At 41.7% G+C, this 21974-nt stretch overlaps 1 protein-coding gene across 4 annotated transcripts in view; it reads right to left on the bottom strand.

The window, feature by feature from the left end:
* ADCY8 (adenylate cyclase 8) overlaps nucleotides 1-21974 on the bottom strand; it is a 226878-nt gene that overhangs the window by 168217 nt on the left and 36687 nt on the right. For all 4 annotated transcript variants that reach the window (XM_043484063.1, XM_043484064.1, XM_043484066.1 and 1 more), the window contains exon 2: nucleotides 8675-8824. In XM_043484063.1, the coding sequence (XP_043339998.1) occupies nucleotides 8675-8824 (150 nt within the window). The remainder of the gene's footprint in view (nucleotides 1-8674; nucleotides 8825-21974) is intronic.

Genomic DNA, 21974 nt, shown 5'->3' on the forward strand with positions numbered 1-21974 from the left:
CTCTTGTCCTCCTGGAGTCCATCATGGGCAGCAGGAGCTCTCACTGAGATTTCATTGGAAACTCCACTAGTTTCCCTCCACTAGACACTTTTAGACATTGTCTACCTGCTTTAGACAGTGTTATATAGACAGTGTCTACCTCCACTAGACACTCCACTAGACACTGAGCAGAATCACTATTTCTCTTCCCTACTTAATTCATTGGATTCCCCCAAGTCTCGCTCTTTATTCCCATTGATTACACTATAGTCTTGGTGAGACACTGGTGCACACACCCCTAGATATTCAGTAACATGAGGCAACGCATTCTTCTTACTGCCAAGGCCAAAATTAGTTGGAGAATCTCCAGTGAGGAAGAGAGGGCAAGAGAGTGAGGGCAGGGCCTGGACTGATGCTGGCCTGAGATGGGGAGGACTGAATATGTTAGCTCTTAGCATCACTGTTGCACAAAAGTGTGTTAAAGTTGAATGGTTGGGTGCAGGAGAGAGACAAGGAAGAGGGAAGCGCTGGATAAGCCAGGTTGATGAATACAGACTTTTTCCTGACCATGATGGAAAGCGAGTGAAGGGTTTTAAGCATGGGAATGAAACCTTTAGGTTGTTCCAGAGGCTTCCTCTGGAAGAGTCACAGCACTGCTACTGTCCTCTACAGTTTTCTGGTGGTATAGCATCTGGTCATGTGCATAGGATTTGTGTCTAGACAGACTGGGGTTCAAGTCCCAGGTCAACCACTTATGAACACTATGAACTTCTCCAAACCTCTGTCTACTGGAGATCATTTTAGTTCCTACTTCACTGGCAGGTAGTGAGTGTTTAGCATGGTGTCTGGATGACACAGTGATTGTGCATAGAGGTGGCATGTCCAGGAGATTTCACTAGACACATGGCATAATAGTTGGTGTATGTGCTCTGGAGTAAGACTGTCTAGGTTGCAATACCAGCTGTGCAACTTATTAGATATTGTGTGTGTGTGTGTATGTGTGTGTGCGTTTGCAGTCACTCACTCATGCTCAACTCTTTGCAGCCCTACGGGGGACAAACCCCTGAGGGACTGTAGCCCCCCAGGATCCTCTCTCCATGGATTCTCTAGGCAAGAATACTGGAGTGAGTTGTCATTCCCTTCTCCAGGGGATCTTCCCAAGCCGGGGACTGAACCCGCGTCTCCTGCGGCACTCGGATTCTTTAACACTGAAACACCTGGGAAGCCTGGCTATTATATATAACCTTTCTGTTTATTGGTTTCCTCATATATAAAATGGAAGTTAAAATACCACCCACCTCATAGAGTTGCTCTGAGGATTATAAGAAAGTAGTATATGTAAAGTGTATAGTATAACAATTAGCATATAGTAGATGCTATATATGGGCTGCGTGTGTGTGCTCAGTGGTGTCCAACTCTTTGCGACCCCATGGACTGTAGCCCACCAGGCTCCACTGTCCATGGGGATTCTCCAGACAAGAATACTGGAGTGGGTTGCCATGCCCTTCTCCAGGGGATCTTCCCAACCCAGGGACTGAACCCAGGTCTCCCGCACTGCAGGCAGATTCTTTACCACCTAAGCCACTAGGGAAGGCCAAGAATACTGGAGAGGGTAGCCTACCCTTTCTCCAGGGGAACTTCCCAACCAGGGTCTCCTGCATTGCAGGCGGATTCTTTACCAGCTGAGCTACCCAGGAAGGCCCATCCTAATGCAGTGTAAATTCATCTTTGATCACACTTGCAAAGGCCCTCCTCCCAAATAAGGAGGTCTTGTCTAGTCCACCTCCCATCATCAGTTATGATGTATCTTTACCTAGAGGCAGTAGCATGCTTTTCCAAATTTGTTTATGTCAGCTGTATTTGAAATTGTTAAAACTGTAATTAAATATAGCACAAACAACAGAATATGAGTATAAGAAGAAAGCAAGCTTCTGTTTCTGTGAAAAGTTGAATGCTTCAGAATTCCTCAGTGCCCTTCTTAAAAAGGCTTTTGAATTAGGTGTGGGTATGAAATTTGCAAAAGACTGGAAATAAAGTAAATTTGAGAATGGTTCTATCCTCAAGATTGCTCTAAAAATATTTTTAAATTATCTGCTCTCTTTTATTGTTAATACATTTTGAGTGCAGTTTGTATAAAATAGAGGGTATAGAATTCCTGTCAGTGGACATATACTCACATCCAGATGAAATAAATTATTTTAGGCATGGATCTTTATTTTTCTAAAATATATATATATATATATATATATATTTTTTTTTTTTTTCTTTTCTTTTCCCCTCATCTAGTCTACTACTATTTTTGAAAAGTGCCTTTAACTATAACCAGGCTAAAAAATCCTACCTTCCTTCCAGCATAGTACAATTAGGTTGTGTGAAGTCTCCAATTCCAATTTCCTTTAGCCAAAATTCCCCCAACGAATTTATGAGATAAAAGGGCCCCACAGGGCTGTTGGTCTGCTCTTCAGCCTCTCCTGGCTAGATCAGAGGTGTTGAGGGCAAGGACGGTGAGGGATTTCTTCTTTGTGAACTGCCTCTGGAAATGTTAATTGTATGCAAATTAGTGCAGGATTATGGCCTCTCTTTGAATCAGGGGAAGTATTTAAAATCTGTACCTACACAGGGATGACAGATAGAACACAAACAAGAAGAAACACTGTAGGTACTATGATCAGAGTGTGCTCTGCTCAAAATAGGTCCAGGTGGTCCTATAGGTTCAAGGACCAACTATGATGCCCAACTGCCATCTCTATTACTTGATTTCTTCACAGCAACCTTGAGATAACAGGGATTGTCATTTTTGACAGATAAAGGATCCAACATTTGGAGATTTAAGTGGTGCCCTCAAGGTCACCCAGGCATAGAGTTGGAAAACGTGAAAGTGAAGTCACTCAGTGGTGTCTGACTCTTTGCGACCCCATGGACTGTAGCCTACCAGGCTCCCTGGTCCATGAGATTTTCCAGGCAAGAGTACTGGAGTTGGAATTAGCAATCAAATCCAGGTTTGTCCTTCTTCAAAGCTTTTCCTCTTTTTGCTGTGCCAGAAGATCCAAACCATGTGCTAGAAAGATGGCAAAGAACTAGGCAGCCAGGTGGTTGCCAGAGGTGCAAGGGGGTAAACACAAGACCCTTGAGTGAAGTCAGCTGTTACAGGAGGGTCAAAGTTCATGAACATTTTGCGCTTCTGCTCACTGCGCAAAATCTTACTGACAGAGGCGATCACGGTGCTGACCCCAATACTGGGCAGAGTGGCAAGAACTCATGTTAAATAAAAATATCTAAGTGCCAAGGAGGAAGTAGTTCATGACTGCAAACAGTAAAAGAGGCTTTCTAAAGGGAAGACATCTCAGCATCGGTTTGAGGCGTTGGTGAGACTTTCACAAAAATAGCCCTAACATTTGTAGAGTTCCTTACAGTTGAAATAACGCTTTTTCAGGCATTATGTTATTTGTCTCTGGGAAAACACCCTGTGGGTTAGAGTAGGCATTATCATTTCTAATTGAGAGATGAGGAAATTTATGCACATGGTATTCTCCAGGCAAGAATACTGGAGTGGGTTGCCATGTCCTCCTCCGGGAGATCTTCCTGACTCAGGGACTGAACCTGCATCTCTTATGTCTCCTACAGGCGGGTTCTTTAACACCAGCACCACCTGGGAAGCCCAGGATAGCACATGGGTGGTCTTAATGTAAGAGCTGGAGAAGAACATAAAAGGCTTTTCTGGAGCATAATAAGAGTCATCTAACTGGAGAAAAAAACAAACATATTTTTGAGATTCCAGGTCCATTTTGAGTCTTCCTTGAATGAATGGAAGAATGTCAAGGCTCTGCCTTACTAGTTAGCAATTCTCTACAGTTTCAAAAATACTCTCCTAGATCCCAGTGGGCACCAACATGCACCTAAACAACCAACTCAAAACTCAGTAAGAAACCCAAATTTCTCACCCAATCTATCACCCAAACCATTCGCTTATACCAATATTATCTAACAAAGATGTTTCAGTTAAACAGAATTGTTTTAATACAGCTAAAACATCTGCTGCATTTTATAATAACCTCCCTGCTGTTGCAGCATATGGCAGCATCAGACTACTTTATTCCAGGGCCTTCAGAGCTTCTGAGACACCTCAAAATGCCATATCATCATAAGTAGGTTCTGGCAACTCTCAAAGCTGAAAGAAAAACAATCAATTCATTTTAATATTTAAAATAAACATGGGCCATTTGGATCATTTGGGAAGAGAGGGGGGGATTACAAAAAATTATAATAATTAGAATCTGACTCCCCAAAGAGAGATTTCCTAAAATGTAGCTTCCAGATGGAAAATTCTGCATCAGGTCTGAACAAGAAACATTCTCAGCCTGCGCCAGTATCTTCTGAATTGGAAAAGAGTCCTCCTCCTACTTGACCACCTGATGCGAAGGGCCGACTCACTGGAAAAGACCGTGATGCTGGGAAAGATTGATGGCAGGAGGAGAAGGGAGCGGCCCAGGATGAGATGGTTGGATAGAATCACCGACTCAATGGGTATGAATTTGAGCAAGCTCCACGAGATAGTGGAGGACAGAGGAGACTGATGTCCTGTGTCCTCCACTATCTCCAGGAGTTTGCTCAAATTCATGCCTATTGAGTCTCAAAGAGTCGGACAAGACTTAGTGACTGAACAACAACCACAACCTCTTCCTACCAAGTTTTGAATGGGGGTCACAATGAGCACTGTCCCTTTACTTGTATACAGCAGAATTATGACAGCGTGACTCTTGTGGAGGCAGAAGTGAAGCCAGGAGCGGAAGTGAGGGTTCAGTACAACTCAATGAGATAAACGTGAATCAGAAGATCTTTTATCTCAGCCATCGTGCTGGATAAATACCAGAGAATCAGATGAATGATTCTTCAATTTAATGATTCTTTAGTCAGTTCTTACTGGCCATGGAAAGAAGGAAATGGAGACTTGTAAATGTTACAGAGTGTGAGAGATTCTATGAGAGAGTTGACTTTAAGACATGTTGGAGGCATAAGAGGAGCATTTCACCTCAACCCAGGGAGGTGAAAGCAAGCTTCATGGAAGGAGTGACGTGAAACAGAATATTCAGGGTAGAGATGTTACACTGAAATTAGCAAAAGGAATGTGGGCTTCCCGGGCTGAAAGAACCAAATGGTGTAGAGTAGAGAAACAACCGTTCAGGGAGCTGATGGCCATTTGGCTTCAGGTGTGAGGTGAGGAGGTGGAGAAGAATCCAAGGAGAGAGGAAAAGGGTTAGATCTTGGAGGAACTGTGGGGCCATGCATGGGGGTCTGGGTTTCATCTTGGGGGGAATGCTACCACTGAAGGGTTTTCCTGCAGAGAAGGGTGACATCAATGTCATTATCATTACAGCATTCTCTGTAATAGGCCTTGAGTGCATCCTCTGCCTTGGACTGAGAACTGTTCCTCCTTCATCTCACCACAACCCTGGAGAAAGGTAGAATCATTATGACCATCTTGAACCAGTGAAGTTGCTCAGTCATGCCCAGCTCTTTGCGATCCCATGGACTGTAGCCTACCAGGCTCATCCATCCATGGAATTTTCATCTTACATGGAATGACCATCTTACACCCACAAAAATCAAGGACTTTAGAGGAGGGGAGTTTGTCTGATTTCCCACAATCAGGAAACATAAGAAGTAGGATTGGAATCCAGATCTTTCAGACATTGACAACTGTGCTTTTGACCCCTATAGTGTGCTGGTCCTGAACTAGACTGGGCTTGGGGATGGAGAACAGCTTAGAGAAAGAAAAGCTGGAGCCCAAGAGACCAGACAGGTAAGCGATGCTTAGCATGCCCTGTATTTGTTACAACTGATGACAAAAATTGTTAAAAAAAAAAAAAAAGACAAAGTCCTGTCACCCAGAAAACAGAGCCAATATCAGCTCAACTTCTTGAAGCCAATCATCTAAAATAAGAATGTCAACACTTGGGCCCATTCAGTAGTTTCTTCCTGCTATTGTGCCAGCTACTATGGAAAGGGACAGGGGCGCTATAAAGCTGAGAACCAACATCAAGGAACTTTGTTAAAAACCTAGTTTAGAAGAGACCTTGAGAAAGAGTTTTAGCATTTTGCTGGTTTCTCCTGCCTGCTTGCTCTTGACCTTAAGAACAACGGCTGCAACCTCAGGTTATCCAAGGAAAAAGCCTGATTTTCAGGACTCTGAGTCTCAAGGCTCAGAGCTCTTTCAAGTTCACCAAGATAGGAAGACGGTAAGCAAACATTTTAAATTCTGGGCCATCTCATTTGAAAGCCTTGCCTCCTCTGCCCATCTACCATTGAGGAAGTTCTCAGGGATAAAGGAAACCTGAGTGAGAGATCAATATCAGTGGAAAGAAACTTTAGCACTGAATGATTCAGAGCCAGTTAGCTTAGATACCACCATGCTGAGGGCAGGGGGTGGAGTGGGGTGAGGGGTGGAGGGGGGTGGAGTGGAGGGTGGGAGGTGGGAGGGGAAGGGGATGGTCAATATACCAGAAATTCTGATTATATCAGAAATTCTGATAAAGTATTTTATCAGAATTGCATACACAGGACTATAACAAACTCAGAGCATATTTCACTTAATCCTCAGAACAAAGAACCTTCCACCAAAAGAGCTTCTTCTCATGCTTCATCATAAAATAATGAAGCTGACTTACAGTTTTCTATTGTTTCATATGTGTCCCCTTATTGGAAGCAAACACAATGCTGAAGAAAAGATATTGGACCAAACAAGGAGGAGAAACCTAAGACCGAGAGTTAAGTGGTTAAGGTGGCCAACTAGGAAGTGATATGGCTGAGGTATGAATTCTACAGGACTCTCTTGGTCCCTTAGATGGTAAAGAATCTGCCTGCAATGCAGGAGACCTGAGTTCTATCCCTGGATCAGGAAGACCCCCTAGAGAAGGGAATGGCTACCCACCCCAGTATTCTAGTGAACTTTTCACTGCATTTGATTTGTCACTTGTTCTCACCTTTGGGTATTATTTTCTTCCTCCTATTATCAACTTAAGAAAAAATAAAGATTAGAGAGGATGGAGGAAGGTCTGTGCATCATGTCAGATTGTTATATCACAGCGACTCCAAGACAATGAACTTGAAGAATGGGAAAAGAAGAAAAGTCTTATGAGTACGATAAAGCAATCATTTTTGGTGTCTCCAATATTTCATAAACATTAAATAAAAGACTGAGTTTCCCAGACAACTTATCCACAATTGCAGTTCTGGCTGTGATAGTGCATCAAGAACAGTTGATAAATTATTAATCTGCAGCACTGTCTGAATTGGCATAGATCCCATGGAAAGAGTGGTGTGCCAGTCTAGCAACTGCTCTGTTTTACAGAGTAACATAATGTATACGTGTATATAACCTGGGAGATATCGTGTTTATTGCACAAAGTGATTTCTTTCTTAAAGCAATTTTTATAAATTATTTTACAGTGATGCTCAGGGCAACTACAATAAATCTGTTATGAGGTTCCATGGTTGTTTTAGACATCAACTTAGAATTGTCCTAATTCTAAATCCTATGAAATCCATGTAGGAGCTGGAAATTCAATAATTTTTCTGTGCCCCTGGCAATAACATACAGCACTGGGAGTTGCATTTTGTCAGATTGCACCTTATCTGTCAGCCTCATCCATTATCAAACAGACCTGGCTTTGCTTATTTCAAAGATCCATGTTTTACTGATGATTTGATGAGATTAAGATAAAAAATGTTCCATTTTTGAAGCTATTTTCTTTATAATTTCCCAAACCATTATTGCACAAAGCTTAAAATAACAAGCATGTATCCACAGATGTGGCTTTTAAAAACAAAGCCTTGTATGGTAGAACTAATATATCTATTGAGCCTAGGAGTCCCAAGAGTATATAAACAGTTTGAGCATAAAATATGTTCATTCTATAACCAACTTTAACATATTCCTGTTATTTCTATTTGAACATTACTTTCAGAGGCAGCGATATGCATTAATTTTTATATGTGAAAAATTTAAATAGGAGAAAATCTTTATTTTTTAAAAGCTAATTTTATCTTTGAGAAACATATCATTTGAGGTCAAAACTATTTTTTAAATCCTTATAACACCCACCTAAACAAGATGTCCAAGGAATTCCTTTATTTTAACCTCTTCCAGCTAAAACTCATGGTCTCCACTTTGGACCAAGCTGCTTTTCCTATTGCATCCCCTATCTTGGGACTGGTATCATGTTCCATAAAATTTATTATGTTCAATGATCTCTTCTGAAAATCAGGATGAGTTATTAGGAACTACACATGTACAAGATTTTTCCCTGAGCTTCCTATAATTTGAATTGCTATGTAGTGAAAATTTTATTTGAAATAACAATTTATAGTTTGAGAAAAGAAGAATTAAAGATGAGAATACGAATGGTTTTCAGAAACCATAGCCTTTTCCATAAACACAGATATCAGTGAAAAGCTTCAGGAAATCACTTTATATTTAGACTCATTTTATTTCTTATGTGGAACAATTGAGTGTGGAAACTAAGACCAATTCATTTTGACCTGAGAGTCTAACATAACTATTTCAGCCTCTGTAATCCCATGACACAGACTCTGAGGCAGCACTTGCAAGGCAGCATGTGTTTGGGGAGACAAAATCTCTATGGAATTCAGAGACTGGCTAAGTGATCACCAAGCACAAGGTCTTTTTGGTTGGTACCTGTCTTTGGTTTTCCGTCTCCAGGCGCAGCCTGGCCTCCACACACCTCCGTGTCTCCAGGAAGGCTTGGCGCTGGGCCCGGTCTGACAGGTAACTGATGAAGATTCCAGCTGTGTTCATACACATGAATAACACTGCCTGGGCCACAACCTAGAACAGAATTACAAACACAGCCTGGTCACAGGGTTAAAAGAAGAGCTGCCTCCAGGCAAAGAGAATAAGTAAATAAACAAAAACTTCCAAGGTAGGGCTTCCCTTGTGGCTCAATGGTAAAGAATCCACCTGCCAACGCAGGAGACATGGGTTTGACCCCTGGGTTGGGAATATCCCACATGCCTCGGGGCAACTAAGCTTGTGGGCCACAACTATTGAACCTGTGCCCTAGAGCCGGGGAGCCGCAACTACTGAAGCCTGTGTGCCTAGAGCCTGTGCTCTGCACCCAGAGAAGCCACCGCAACAAAAAACCCGCACACTGCAATGAAGAGCAGCCCCGGCTCGCAGCGACTATTAGAAAACCCAGGCAGCAGCGAAGACCCAGAACAGCCAAAAATACATAAATATGTATTAAAAAAAATTTCCAAGGTAAATCTTAAGGTAACAACCCAAATGTTTAGTAGCAGTTGAATAGAACCATGCCCCTCATTCAGTTCTCAGGTCAACTTATTCCTACAGGCCTTCCCAAACCACCCCATCCAGACTAAAGCTTCCCCCTCCCTAAATCCAGATTTGAACTCAAATTTGAAACCTCAAGCAAAGCTTCCTTCCTCACTCTATCTCACTTATCCCTTCACTAGCTGAAATTTTTAATTTTTAAAAGGGTTGGGGAAGCAGGTGAAAAGACAAGAAGATTAATAAGAAACAGGAAACATGTTAGTTGAATGGTACTATGGTACCCAGGTTGACTCTGGTACCCAAGTTTTCTTGGGGGAGCATCCAAGTCCTGATGTTCCTAACTCAAGAGAAAATATCACATTTGTCTACTGCTTTCTATTTCCATTGCCATTACCCATCTCCCAGGTGCCAAAGTCTCCTTAACTCTTAAGTTAAACTTTGTATCTTCACATTTGAAATTGAAAGTGTTAGTCGCTCAGTTGTGCCTGACTCTTTGGGACTCACTCCATGGGCTATAGTCCGCCAGGTTGCTCTGTCCGTGGAATTCTCCAGGCTGGAATACTGGAGTGGGTTGACATTTCCTTCTCCAGGGAAATTTCCAGACCCAAGGATTGAACCCGGGTTTCCTGCATTACAGGCAGACTCTTTACCATTTGAGCCACCTAGGAAGCACATTTGCCCGGGAAGAAAAGCAGGAGATTCTGGAAAGGAGTCAATACATGGAAGAAAAAAACCAGCATAGTATGGCTTTCTTGATTTTTATGGCTTTAGCTTGAGGGCAGATAACATAAGGTATAGTTTGAGGGTGAAAAATTGCAATGGGAAACCCAGTTGGTCTGAAGAAGCAAAAGAATAAGGTTCAGTACCTATGGTCGATTCACGCTGATGGATGGCAGAAACCAACACAATATTATAAAGCCATTATCCTACAATTAAAAATCAATGAATAAAAAATAGTAAGGTTCAGAACAACCGTAGTTGCTGGAAAGTGATGGGAAAAGCCAACAAAGAAGAGAACCAATGAGGAAGAACATTAAATTCCTATATAAACTCTTTTCTGACCCACATATGCACAGGGCAAACAGCAAATGATCGAGCTGAGTTAATGGTAAAAGAATTGAACTGAGATTTGAATTGCCATAAATAAATAAAATGTTAAAAAAGAATACATAAAATATTCCTAAAGGAAACAGCATGGGAGACTTGCAGTGGTAACAGAACTGTTATAACACTGTAATAATTAAGACATCCTGGTATTTACACGGGGATACAGAAATTGACCAGTGGATGTGAGTGGAGAGCCCAGAAACACAAACACACAAACTTGATAATAATGCATTGTAGTTCTAAGGAGAAAATAAGGCCTTTTCAACAAAGGGTATTAGAACAATTTGTTATTCACTTGGAAAATAAAGTAAAAGTAAATTGCTGCCTAATCCAATATAAAGGAATACACTGCAAGTGGATTAACGTCTTAAATATGAAAGGCACAAATATTTTACTATTTTGATAAATTTTTAAAATTAAATGCGAAGAATACAAACCATAAAAATAGATTGATACATTTGACAAAATTAAAATTAAGCATTTATATTCATTGAAAGACAGCTTTAATTAAATGGAAAACACTATAAGTAGGGATATTTGCAACACTTATAACTGGTAAAAATTAATTTAAGCTCACATGAAGAACTTGTATAAATCTATAAAAATAAAAGCAATCTTATAGGACATAAAGGAAAAAGAGAAGTGGGGTATTTCAAAGACAAGAGAATATCAACATGAAAATAAGTGTAACAATCTAGGAACTATAAGTTAAAAATCCACACCCATTCTACATCTACCAGGCTGGCACCAAAAAGGGAAAAAAAATAGTGGGGCATCATCAAGTCGGTAAGGATCCTATTGGCAATGTGAACTGACATTGCTACTTGGACTTTGCACACTAATCTTGAATTTGCACATCACTAGAACTGACTCTTTCCCCTTCATACCCAGAGCCATCTTTGCACAAACAGCCCAGGGAACATGCCCAAGAATGTTGAGGACAGCGTTTTCTACAAGGGCTTGAAAGTGGAAATAATCTGAATGTCCACCAACAGTAGAATGGATATTTTAGGATGTATTAAAATACTTAAATATCACTCAGTGGTGTTGATAAATCTAACTACTATTGTATGAATCAAAAATGTTTCTAGAGACTTCCCTGGCAGTCCAGTGGTTAAGAATCTGCACTTCCATTGCAGGGGACACAGATTTGGTCCCTGGCCAGTAAACTAAAATCCTGCATGCTGTGTGATGCAGCCAAAGAATATATAAATAAAAATAAATTTAATTAAACATCTTAAAAAAGTAGGATTGCCCTACCACTCTTTATCCCTGCCCACTGTGCACTTATCACAATTTATATTTATTTGCAAGCTTGGTTGTCTGGTACCTATTTTATCACATTGGATTATTACTTCTGACATTATAGGATAATGTTTGTTTTACTGTGTACTGATACCTAGTACCTAGCATAGTGGCTGATAAGTGCTTAAGCACAGCGCCTGTTAACTGGCACCTAATATGTGTGGGATATTTGCTGAATGAGTAAATGAATGTATGAACAGCTCTCCTCTGTACCACTCATCATTACTTACAAGACATGATGGACTAATGATCTTAAAATATCAATAATAATGTAAAATACCCCCAAAAAATCTTTGACAAAATTAAAAAATATGTGGGAACTGGAAAAAACCTAAAGTACATGACTTTACAAGAGATTAAGGAGGGGGAAGCATTTCTGATAAAGGGATGCTAGCTATTAACTATGTAAATAAACTACTCAAATTGCCTTATGGCTTTAATATTATTTGCAATCAAAATCCCAAGTGGAATTTTCATTTGGAACTCGGAAGATGACTTAAAAGTGTATCTGAAAGAATATATGAGGTCAGACTACTGGAGACATTTTTACGAAAGTGATTACAGAAGGTCATTGCACAGCCAGAAGATAATATATACCATTAGGCAATAATAATTAAAACTCTGACAACAGTGAAAACCTCAACTGAAAAATTAGTGACATAAAATATAAAACATAATGAGTTTGTATACAGTACATTATAGCTCAATGATTCAGTGACAAAATAATTGTCGGTAACAGGATAATTTTTCATCTATTGAAAAAATGGATGATAGCCACCTCATAACATATGTCAAAATAAATGCCAACAAAATAAAGATTTAAATGTGAAAAAGAGACTATCCAAAAAGGAAAATAAAAGAGAATATTGCTTTAATCTAAGCAGAAAAGCATGAGTTAAGTCTCAAACATAAGTAGGTTTTTTATAAAAAATGAAATTATTCTGACATATTGCTGGTGTGGGTGGTAAAGTTTATTAATTTCTTTCCACCCAGTGACCCAACTTCTAGTTATCTATCTTAAAGAAACAATCATATATAGGATCAGAAGTTTCTGTTAAGGGATGTTCATTTACTAATGAAAACAAAAAAAAAAAAAGGAAATTGCGTATTTTAGGAGTAGGGGAAACGGCTGAATGACTAAGGCATGCATATATGAGGGACTATAAAGTCGCATTAAAACATTTAATGACATGAGCAAACATGTAAGGTACATTAAGATATAATATTTAAAACTGTATTACACCACTAACCTATAAATTCAATGTGATCCTAATGCCCAGTACAAGAGGAAAAAAAAAAATATATATATATATATATATACTTGTATGTATATGTCCCTGCATGTGTATAAGCGTGTGTGTATGTTAAAATAGGAGGAATAGGTTATTCAGACAAAGGCACTTGTGATGATAAAACAAGGCAGTAAAAACAGGAAAAAACAAAAACAAAAACATGAGGTATCAAGATGGAGAAGAATTACACCCAAAAAGGTGAGCCTAGCATTTGGGGCTTCTTTCTTCCTAAGGGCATCTGCAAATTTCAAAGGAGGTGTCTGATAGCTTCAGAAGCAGAGCTGAGTGTTCAAGACTCAGGAACCAGGGGAACAAAAGCTGAGAGGAAGCAAAAGTGGAGATGCTGGAGGAGAAAAGAGTCCCCAAACAACTTGTATATGGACTTGATCCTTAATCAGTAGTTGACTTCCCAAATATCTTTACTGGTGCATTTTAGTATCAAATAAGTATCTAACAATACTTAAAATGTTGGATTATTTTTTAAAGCAAATTTTATGTAGGTGCTATTCCATTGTAGAAGCTGCGGATCTGTGTTTCCATGAAAGGGTGGGGTATATTTTGCTACGATGTCTCAGGTTGGTTATCTTATACAATCCCTCCAACCTACAACTCTCTCTAGATCCCTGTAAGCCGCACTTGTAAGCCACCTCTGCCCCAGAGCTGACATATTGAATGTGAGATGCTTAAGAAACATCTGTTGATCAATGCTTTGTTTTTCTACCCTTGCATATCTGTAAACTGCCATTGAGAAATCTTCCTAACCCTTCACTACTAAATAATTTATCTATTCACAATTATTTATGGAGCAAGTTCTGTGTGTCGGGTACAGTTTTATAAGCTGGCAGTGTGCAAACCAGACAAAGCTGAACTCTCATTCTAGCGGTAGGAAACAGGTAATAAGTAAATAAACCAAGGAAGAGTTAACACATAGCGGCTTCCCTGTTGGCTCAGTGGTAAAGAATCCGCCTGCAATGCAGGAGACATAGGTGACATGGTTTTGATCCCGGGTCAGGAAGATCCCCTGGAGGAGGAAATGGCAGCCCACTGCAGTATTCTCGCCTGGAGAGTCCCATGGACAGAGCAGCCTGGTGGGCTACAGTCTGTGGGGTTGCAAACAGTCAGACTTGACTGAACACGTCAAGCACATCATTTAACACATGGTGATGCTGTGTGTGAGATAAATGCTAAGAAGAAAAATATAGCAGCATAAGGAGGATAGACAGTGATGGAGTAAGGTTGGGACTGCTCATTTAAAGGGAGTTCAGAGAAAACTCTCTGATAAGAGATATTTGAGCAAGATTTAAAAAAATGAAGAGAGTCATGGGATGTTTGGGAAGAGCAGTTCAGGAGGAGGAAACAGAAAGCAAGAAGAGAAGCAAGAAGCCCGCTCAAACCAACTGTGAAGTCCACCATGGCTGGACAGAGAGGAGGGCAGGAGGATGGAGGCGCTTTTAGGAGACGAGCCCTGAAAGGTAACAAAGCGTCAGACTGTGCAAGGTCTTGCACATGATAAGAATGCTGACTTTAGGGACTTCCCTGGCGGTCCAGTGGCTAACACTCTGCACTTCCAGTGCAGCGGACTCAGGTCTGGTCCCTGGTCAGGGAACTGAGATCCCACATGTTGAACAGCGTGGCCAAAAAATTAAAAGAATATTGGCTTTTCTCTCTGTGAGACAGGAAGGCACTGGAGAGTCCTCGGTCCTGGGAGACATGACCCACCTTCCATGTTTTAAGGGTCATGCACTGGCTGCTGTGAGGGGCCAGGATGGAGTCATGGAGAAAAGTTACAAGGCTCTTAGAAAGGCCCACTGAAGAGAGACCGTGGGCTTGGACCAGGCTGGCAATTGTGCAGCTGGTGAGATCGGGCCAGGCCCTGAGTACATGTCAAAGCTGGAGACAAGATTCACCGATAAATTTTGTGTAGATGATGAAAAGAAGAGAGGAGATGAGAGTGACCTCCAGGAAATTACTCATTCTCACCACACTTGCGAATCATCTAGGGGCTTAAAAAGATGCAGATCCCCTTGGTCCTACTCAGACCTACTGAATAAACATATACAGGGATGAGGCCTGGGAATCTTCATTTTTAGGAATCTCCCAAAATCACTTTCTGCAGTGGGTCCATGGGTTGCCATAGGGAATCACTGCTTCATGAAAACAGTCTGAAGATCATAAATAACACTGCTTTTTGACCTCCTATATATAGGTCCACCAGTCATACTGTAACAGGGAAGAACAAAGTTGACTCCATATAGATCTGTTTCTTTTACTTTAACCTTTATATTCTATTGCTTCACTTAAAGTTAGGAATGTTGCCTATAATTTAAAGTACACAGGATAGCCTATTCTCAAGGCTTTGACTTTAAAAAGTATGATGCTTTTCCACTCACACAAGGGGTAAAAAGTAAACAGAGAGGAACATTTGTTTAGCTGAAGAATTACAGTAGCATTGTAACCTGTCCTATGTGGACAAAGTGTTTCTGCATCAAGAAGTTTGCCACAATCAACCTCACCCTTCCCTCACTTTGCCTTTAAAAATGCTTTGCTGAGACCATTTCCGGGAGTTTGTGTTGGTCTGGGGTGCAAGTCATCCATCTCCTTGCATAGCCCAGCAACAAGCCTTTCTCTGCTCCGAACTCTGGTGTTTTGGTGTTATTTGGCTTCACTGTGCGTCGGGCACATGAACTTGCGTTCACTAACATCACTAAATTCTGGACTCCTACAGGGCAGAGACCATTTCATTGTATCTCATCTCTTAGCACAGGGGCTGGCATTGTGATACTCAACAAACACTTGTCGAATCTAATTAACTTGACAGAGTCACATGAGTGAATTTCAATGACCCACCTCTTGGGTGCAGTTTTGTGATCCCTGGGAAGAGGGATATTGTCACTGTGAGTGGGAAGCCCTCGACAAATTCATCCAGATAGGATGAGTCCCTCCTCACCTTCCCCATCGTCTCTGCCTCCAAGCCCTGGAGATGGAAGCTTCTCTGTGTGGGCCAGGCTGCCCCCTTCCTCCCTGGGGTGTCCACAGCGTGGGCACCACTATTCGAGGCCAGGCAGCTGAGAGCTGGAAGGGCTCGCAGAGTCAGCTGTCTCATTTGACACAGGATTTGTGCTTTTATCATGGCAGCAAGATCTGTGCTGTTCATTGCCAACCGGCCAGACTGGAGGTGGGAGAGAGGCCTGGCTCCCTGGGGATCCCCCCACCCTTCCGCATTCAAAGTATGTCACAGGGATGTGCATCTCATTTTCTCTGCAGTTCGCTTTGTACAGGGAACATCGCCACAGTCTGCAGTCCAAGCTGTTGAAGGCTAGAAAAGGCGCACTCTATTATAAGAACAGGAGAAAGACTTCCCTTCCATTCATTTCTGGGTCTCCAAAAACATCCTTTCAAGTGCTACTGTGTGTATGGAAAGACTAACTCTGGGAAAGTGACTATGGGATCTGTCCCTGTGGACAGTTTTACTTTTTTAATTTAGTAAGAAGGAATTCCCTGGTGGCACAGTGGATAAGAATCCATCTGCCAATGCAGGGGACACGGGTTCGATCCCCGGTCAGGGAAGATTCCACACACCGCTAGGGGGCAACTAGTCCCATGGGCCACAACTGCTGAGCCTGTGTGCTGCAACTCCTGAAGTCCTTGGACCTGCAGCCCATGTTGTGCAACAAGAGAAGCCACCACACCAAAACTAGGGAATAATCCCTGCTCAGCTAGAGAAAGCCTGCGTACAAGCAAAGAAGACCCAGTTCTGGGGTCCCAACAAAGTGAATGGGGCAGCCACACACAAGGGCCTTCACAGCTGCCCGGGGCTGTAGCTTCTGCAACCAGAGACCTGGGTTTACACTTCCTGTCGCCCCCATTTACTAGGCACACGACCACTTTTTGCCTTTTGAACTTTCTCATCTGAACAATGGGAATAACACTTCACCACATAGAAGTACATACATGTATAGCTATATATTTATGTCTAAGAGATGGCGAAGGATAGGGAAGCCTGCCGTGCTACAGTCCATGAAGTTGTAAACAGTCGGACATGACTTAGCCACTGAACAATGAACAATAAATATTTATATTATATATATATATACGAATATGCATAGCAGGTAACAGATCCAATAAATGTTGTATATATAAATATGAGGTTATTATCCCCCCAAATTCTAGTGTACAGTGCAATATATATTTTTTATCTCTGAATAAATGATGCATTATAAATTACTATTCTAGCTGGTTTCGCTTCCTGTTTTCTTGAGAAAGAAGTTACCTCCTAAATCAAGCACTGAAAATCATTCTGTAAGGATGTAGTATGCTATGATGCCAAAAATGAAAAGGTCAGAGGTATAATCCCGAATGTTCCTAGCTCTCTTTAGTTTGACTTTGAGGCTGTTGTCTCTTTGAGTTTATATGAATGAGTTTGAGCACATTTCTTGAGTTAACCAGTCCTACATTGTATTTCTTACTCAAGCTTCAGGGGTGTTCTGAATACAGGAGAAAAAGATTTTCTCCCTTCAGGTTCAGAAATAACCCAGAGGACCATGAAGTATTAACATCTCTTGTATTTACGCTAATTTACAAATAATGTTTTTGCTCATTGTTTATAATGTAGAGAAAGTAGTAGGGGGAATTATGGAGTCATTCAATCCCATCTCTACCTTTCACCCCCTGGGTGACCCAGGCAAGTCATTCCTCTCACTAAGGGGGTGGATATTAAATGGTTTGCTTTGCTTTGCTCTGTAGCACTTAGCAGTTTAGCCCAGTGGTTGAGGATCTGGGTTCCCAATGAGTGAGTGAAAGTGAAAGTTGCTCAGTCATGTCTGACTCCTTTCGAACCCATAGGCTGTAGCCCACCAGGCTCCTCTGTCCATGGAATTCTTCAGGCAAGGATACTGGAGTGGATTGCCATTCCCTTCTCCAGGGGATCTTCCTGACCCAGGGATCGAACTTGGACCTCCTGCGTTGCAGGCAGATTCTTTACTATCTGAGCCATGAGTTTCCAATAATGCCACTTATTTGTTATGTAAACTGGGCCCAGTTACTTAATACAGCCCTCACCTGTAACAGAGGAATGCCCTCCTAAAGATGATGTTGTATAAGTGATGAAAGCAATCAGCAAAAGGCTTATAAGACAATCATTGCTCACTGTGTGTTGACTGAGGTCATGGTCATTATTATTATTATTGCTTTTGTTGTATGTTATATCACAAGAATGACTCATGGACGGTCTGAGCAGGTAAGCAACCTGGGAAGTTTTGTGTTTGAGAAAGATGTCCAGCAATACAGTAGGAGGAAGAGTTTTCACCCTCTTTGAGCTAAGGACTCAGAGAAGACTGGAATGGGGGTGATTAGGACGCTCCATGGGCTCAGCTGAGCCAACTGGAGGCATAAAAGTACCACTGCCAGCGCCCTCTACCAGGGTTGTGGGTTCTCCCAGCTGTCAGCCTGAGACCACACTTCCTGCTTGTCCTTTATAATAGCACCTACTGGATTAGGAGAAGAGATTATAGGTAGTACATGATGAAGTTTAAAAAATAACAGAGCACTAAAGTAGTAAACTTAAGAGTATATCTAAAGGAAAAAAATGATGCTGGCATGCTGAATTCAGAGGGCATATGGTATCATGATGAATTAAATGATGAAAAAAGTGCATTAAAAACCTCTGAGTTCAGTGAGAAATGACCAAGTAATGAGGGGAAAAGGCAGTCTTTTCAGATGAGAACAGGAAGAGAAAATTTTGAAAAACAGAATAAAAAAAAAAAGAGGAGTATAAGATTTTTTTTAAAAAAATGGATTAAACAAAACTTTGACATTAAGGAAGAAGTAAAAATGTTAAAGGCTAAAAATAGGAAGGATTGGAGGTGAGGAAAAATAAATGATTAAACCCTTCAAAAATAGATAAGGTAAGATGATAAAGTTAAATTTTTAAAAAATATCAGAAGTATAGCAAGCAGTAGCTCAAAATTTAAAATAAACTATTAATGGCAACCCACTCCAGTTCTCTTGCCTGGAAAATCCCATAGATGGAGGAGCCTGGTAGGCTGCAGTCCATGGCGTCGCGGAGAGTCGGACAGGACTGAGCGACTTCACTTTCACTTTTCACTTTCATGCATTGGAGAAGGAAATGGCAACCCACTCCAGTGTTCTTGCCTGGAGAATCCCAGGGACAGGGGAGCCTGGTGGGCTACTGTCTATGGGGTCACACAGAGCCGGGCATGACTGATGTGACTTAGCAGCAGCAGCAGCATGCTCATGCAAAGCAGCTTAAGATAATAGCCCATTTATAATGTCTATTCCACAGTATTCAGAGAAAGGGACAAACCAAGTGGCCAGTAATTGTCCCAACAGTGTTTTCCAGGCTCAGGTCACTACCCTTAGCATCTCCTGCTTCTTTGCAAGGGAGGGAACATGAGGAGAGCTTCCCTTTACACTCTAATTGTGTGCCAGACACTGAGCTCTGGCCGTTACGGATGCTATTTTATAGTCACCCAAAGGAGCTTCCCTGGTGGTCAGAATGCAAAGAATCTGCGTGCAATGCAGAAGACCCAGTTCCTATCCCTGTGTTGGGAAGATTCCCTGGAGAAGGGAATGGCAACCCACTCCAGTATTCTTTTTTGGAGGATTCTATCGATAGAGGAGCCTGGTGGGCTACACTCCATGGGGCTGTAAAGAGTTGTACATAACTGAGCAACTAACAGACTTGGTCTTATTAGCTCCATTTCACGGAAATGAAAAATAAGGCTCAGAGAGGTTAAGTAATTACCCAAGGCCACAGAGCTAGTAAGTGGTACTAGCATGACCAACTGGTCTTGGTTTTCCTGGAACACAGAACTTTGATTTAAAACCTGGATGGTCCTGGGAAAACCAGAAGGAGTTTTCCTAGCATGCTTTCTGCACAGCTTCCTTGCCATCTACTTCAGTGGTCCCCAAACTTTCTGGCACCAGGGATCGGTTTTGGGGAAGACAATTTTTTCACGGTTGGTGGGGAGTTGGTTTGAGGATGATTCAAGCACATTACATTTATTGTGCACTTTATTTCTATTATTACTACATTAGCTCCATCTAGGATTATCAAGCATTAGATCCCAAAGGTTGGGGATCCATGATCTATTCAACTCACAGAGCTCAAGACTCAGCCTGGTCCTCACCCCATGGAGAAGCAACTCTCCTCTTTGTTTTCTGCTCTGTGGGACTGTATCTCATATAGCTAACTATCATCACTCTTATATGGTGGTGATCAGTCTCATCCGTTGTCAACTCTACATCCCCAGGGCCTTGCATAGTGCTTACACTTAACCTGTGTGCACATGTGTGTGTGTGTTAGCCTCTCAGTCATGTCTGACTCTTTGTGATCCCCTGGGCTGTAGCCCACCAGGCTCCACTGTCCATGGGATTCTACAGGCAAGAATGCTGGAATGGGTAGCCATGCCCTTCTCCAGGGGATCTTCCCGACCCAGGGATCAAACCCAGATCTCCAGCATTACAGGCGGATTATTTACTGTTTGAGCTGCCAGGGAAGCCTGCTCCTCATTCATTCTTAGAGGCAACAAATATTTACTGAGTGCTTCCAACAGGCGAGGCAGCACGCTATGACCACATGAAGGTGGACCAAAGAAAGACAGGCCCTGCCCCCATGAAATATACAGTCTGTTAACACTGAAGGCCTTTGGGATATGTTTGTTGAATGAATGAATGAGCTTGGTGGTGAACAGACTAAAGGGATGTGAGCTGTTCAGCTTCCTGCCTTTCCTTAGGGGATGCCTCAGTTAAACATTCTCAAGACCTTTTTTCTTTTTTTTCTGGCATGTGCTGTGTGGTTTTCAGGCTCTTCGTTCCCCAACCAGGGATGGAACCAATGCCTCCTACAGTGGAAGCGTGGAGTCCTAACACTGAACTGCCAGTGAAGTTCGTGAAGCAAATTTTCATGGATACCCAAGGGAAGAAAGAAAGTGTCTGTTCTCAGCTTTCCCCCTTCAATTATCCAGGAAGCTTCTATGGCTTAGGATTTTAGAGTTTGGGAGTCAGAGTTGAACCCCAACACTCTACCTCCGAGAGCCTCTATTTTGGTTTTTAATATAAATGACTATTGATGACCTATTATACACTTTCTAGGCACTATCCCGGGCGCTGGGTATAGAGAATAAGTCTCTTCTGCCTGAAGCTTATAATCCAGTGAACTTACTATTTCTTCACATGCAAAAGAATAAAGGAATCCCTATGACCTAGGGTTATTGCAAAGATAAAATAACACACAAAACTTGCTCTCAAAGTTATTATAGCTTAGCAGTCATAGCAGAATCATCATAGGTGATGATTCTTTGTGAATAGTTACAAAGATTAAAGGAGGCAACTGTCTGACTTGCCAGGTGGTCCAGCGGTTAAGACTCCATGCTACCACTGCAGAGCGTGTGGCCAAAAAATTTTTTAAAAAGGTTGGGGGGGGGCGGGGAGGCAGCTGCTATACATAAAGAACGACTTAGCATTTACACAGTCAGTGTGTAAATTAGCATTTACTTAGCATTTACACAGTTCAGTTCAATTCAGTAGCTCAGTCATGTCCGACTTTTTGCAACCCCATGGACTGCAGCACGCCAGGCTTCTCTGTCCATCACCAACTCCCGGAGTTTACTCAAACTCATGTCCATTGAGTCGGTGATGCCATCCAACCATCTCATCCTCTGCATCCCCTTCTCCTCCCACCTTCAATCTTTCCCAGCATCAGGGTCTTTTCAAATGAGTCAGTTCTTCACATCAGGTGGCCAAAGTATTGGAGTTTCAGCTTCAGCATCAGTCCTTCCAATGAATATTCAGGACTGATTTCCTTTAGGATGGACTGGTTGGATCTCCTTACAGTCCAAGGGATTCTCAAGAGTCTTCTCCAACACCACAGTTCAAAACCATCAATTCTTCGGTGCTTAGCTTTCTTTATAGTCCAACTCTCACATCCAGACATGACTACTGGAAAAACCATAGCTTTGACTAGA

The sequence above is a fragment of the Cervus canadensis genome, chromosome 12 (genome assembly GCF_019320065.1).
Source record: "Cervus canadensis isolate Bull #8, Minnesota chromosome 12, ASM1932006v1, whole genome shotgun sequence".
Classification (NCBI taxonomy): domain Eukaryota; kingdom Metazoa; phylum Chordata; class Mammalia; order Artiodactyla; family Cervidae; genus Cervus; species Cervus canadensis.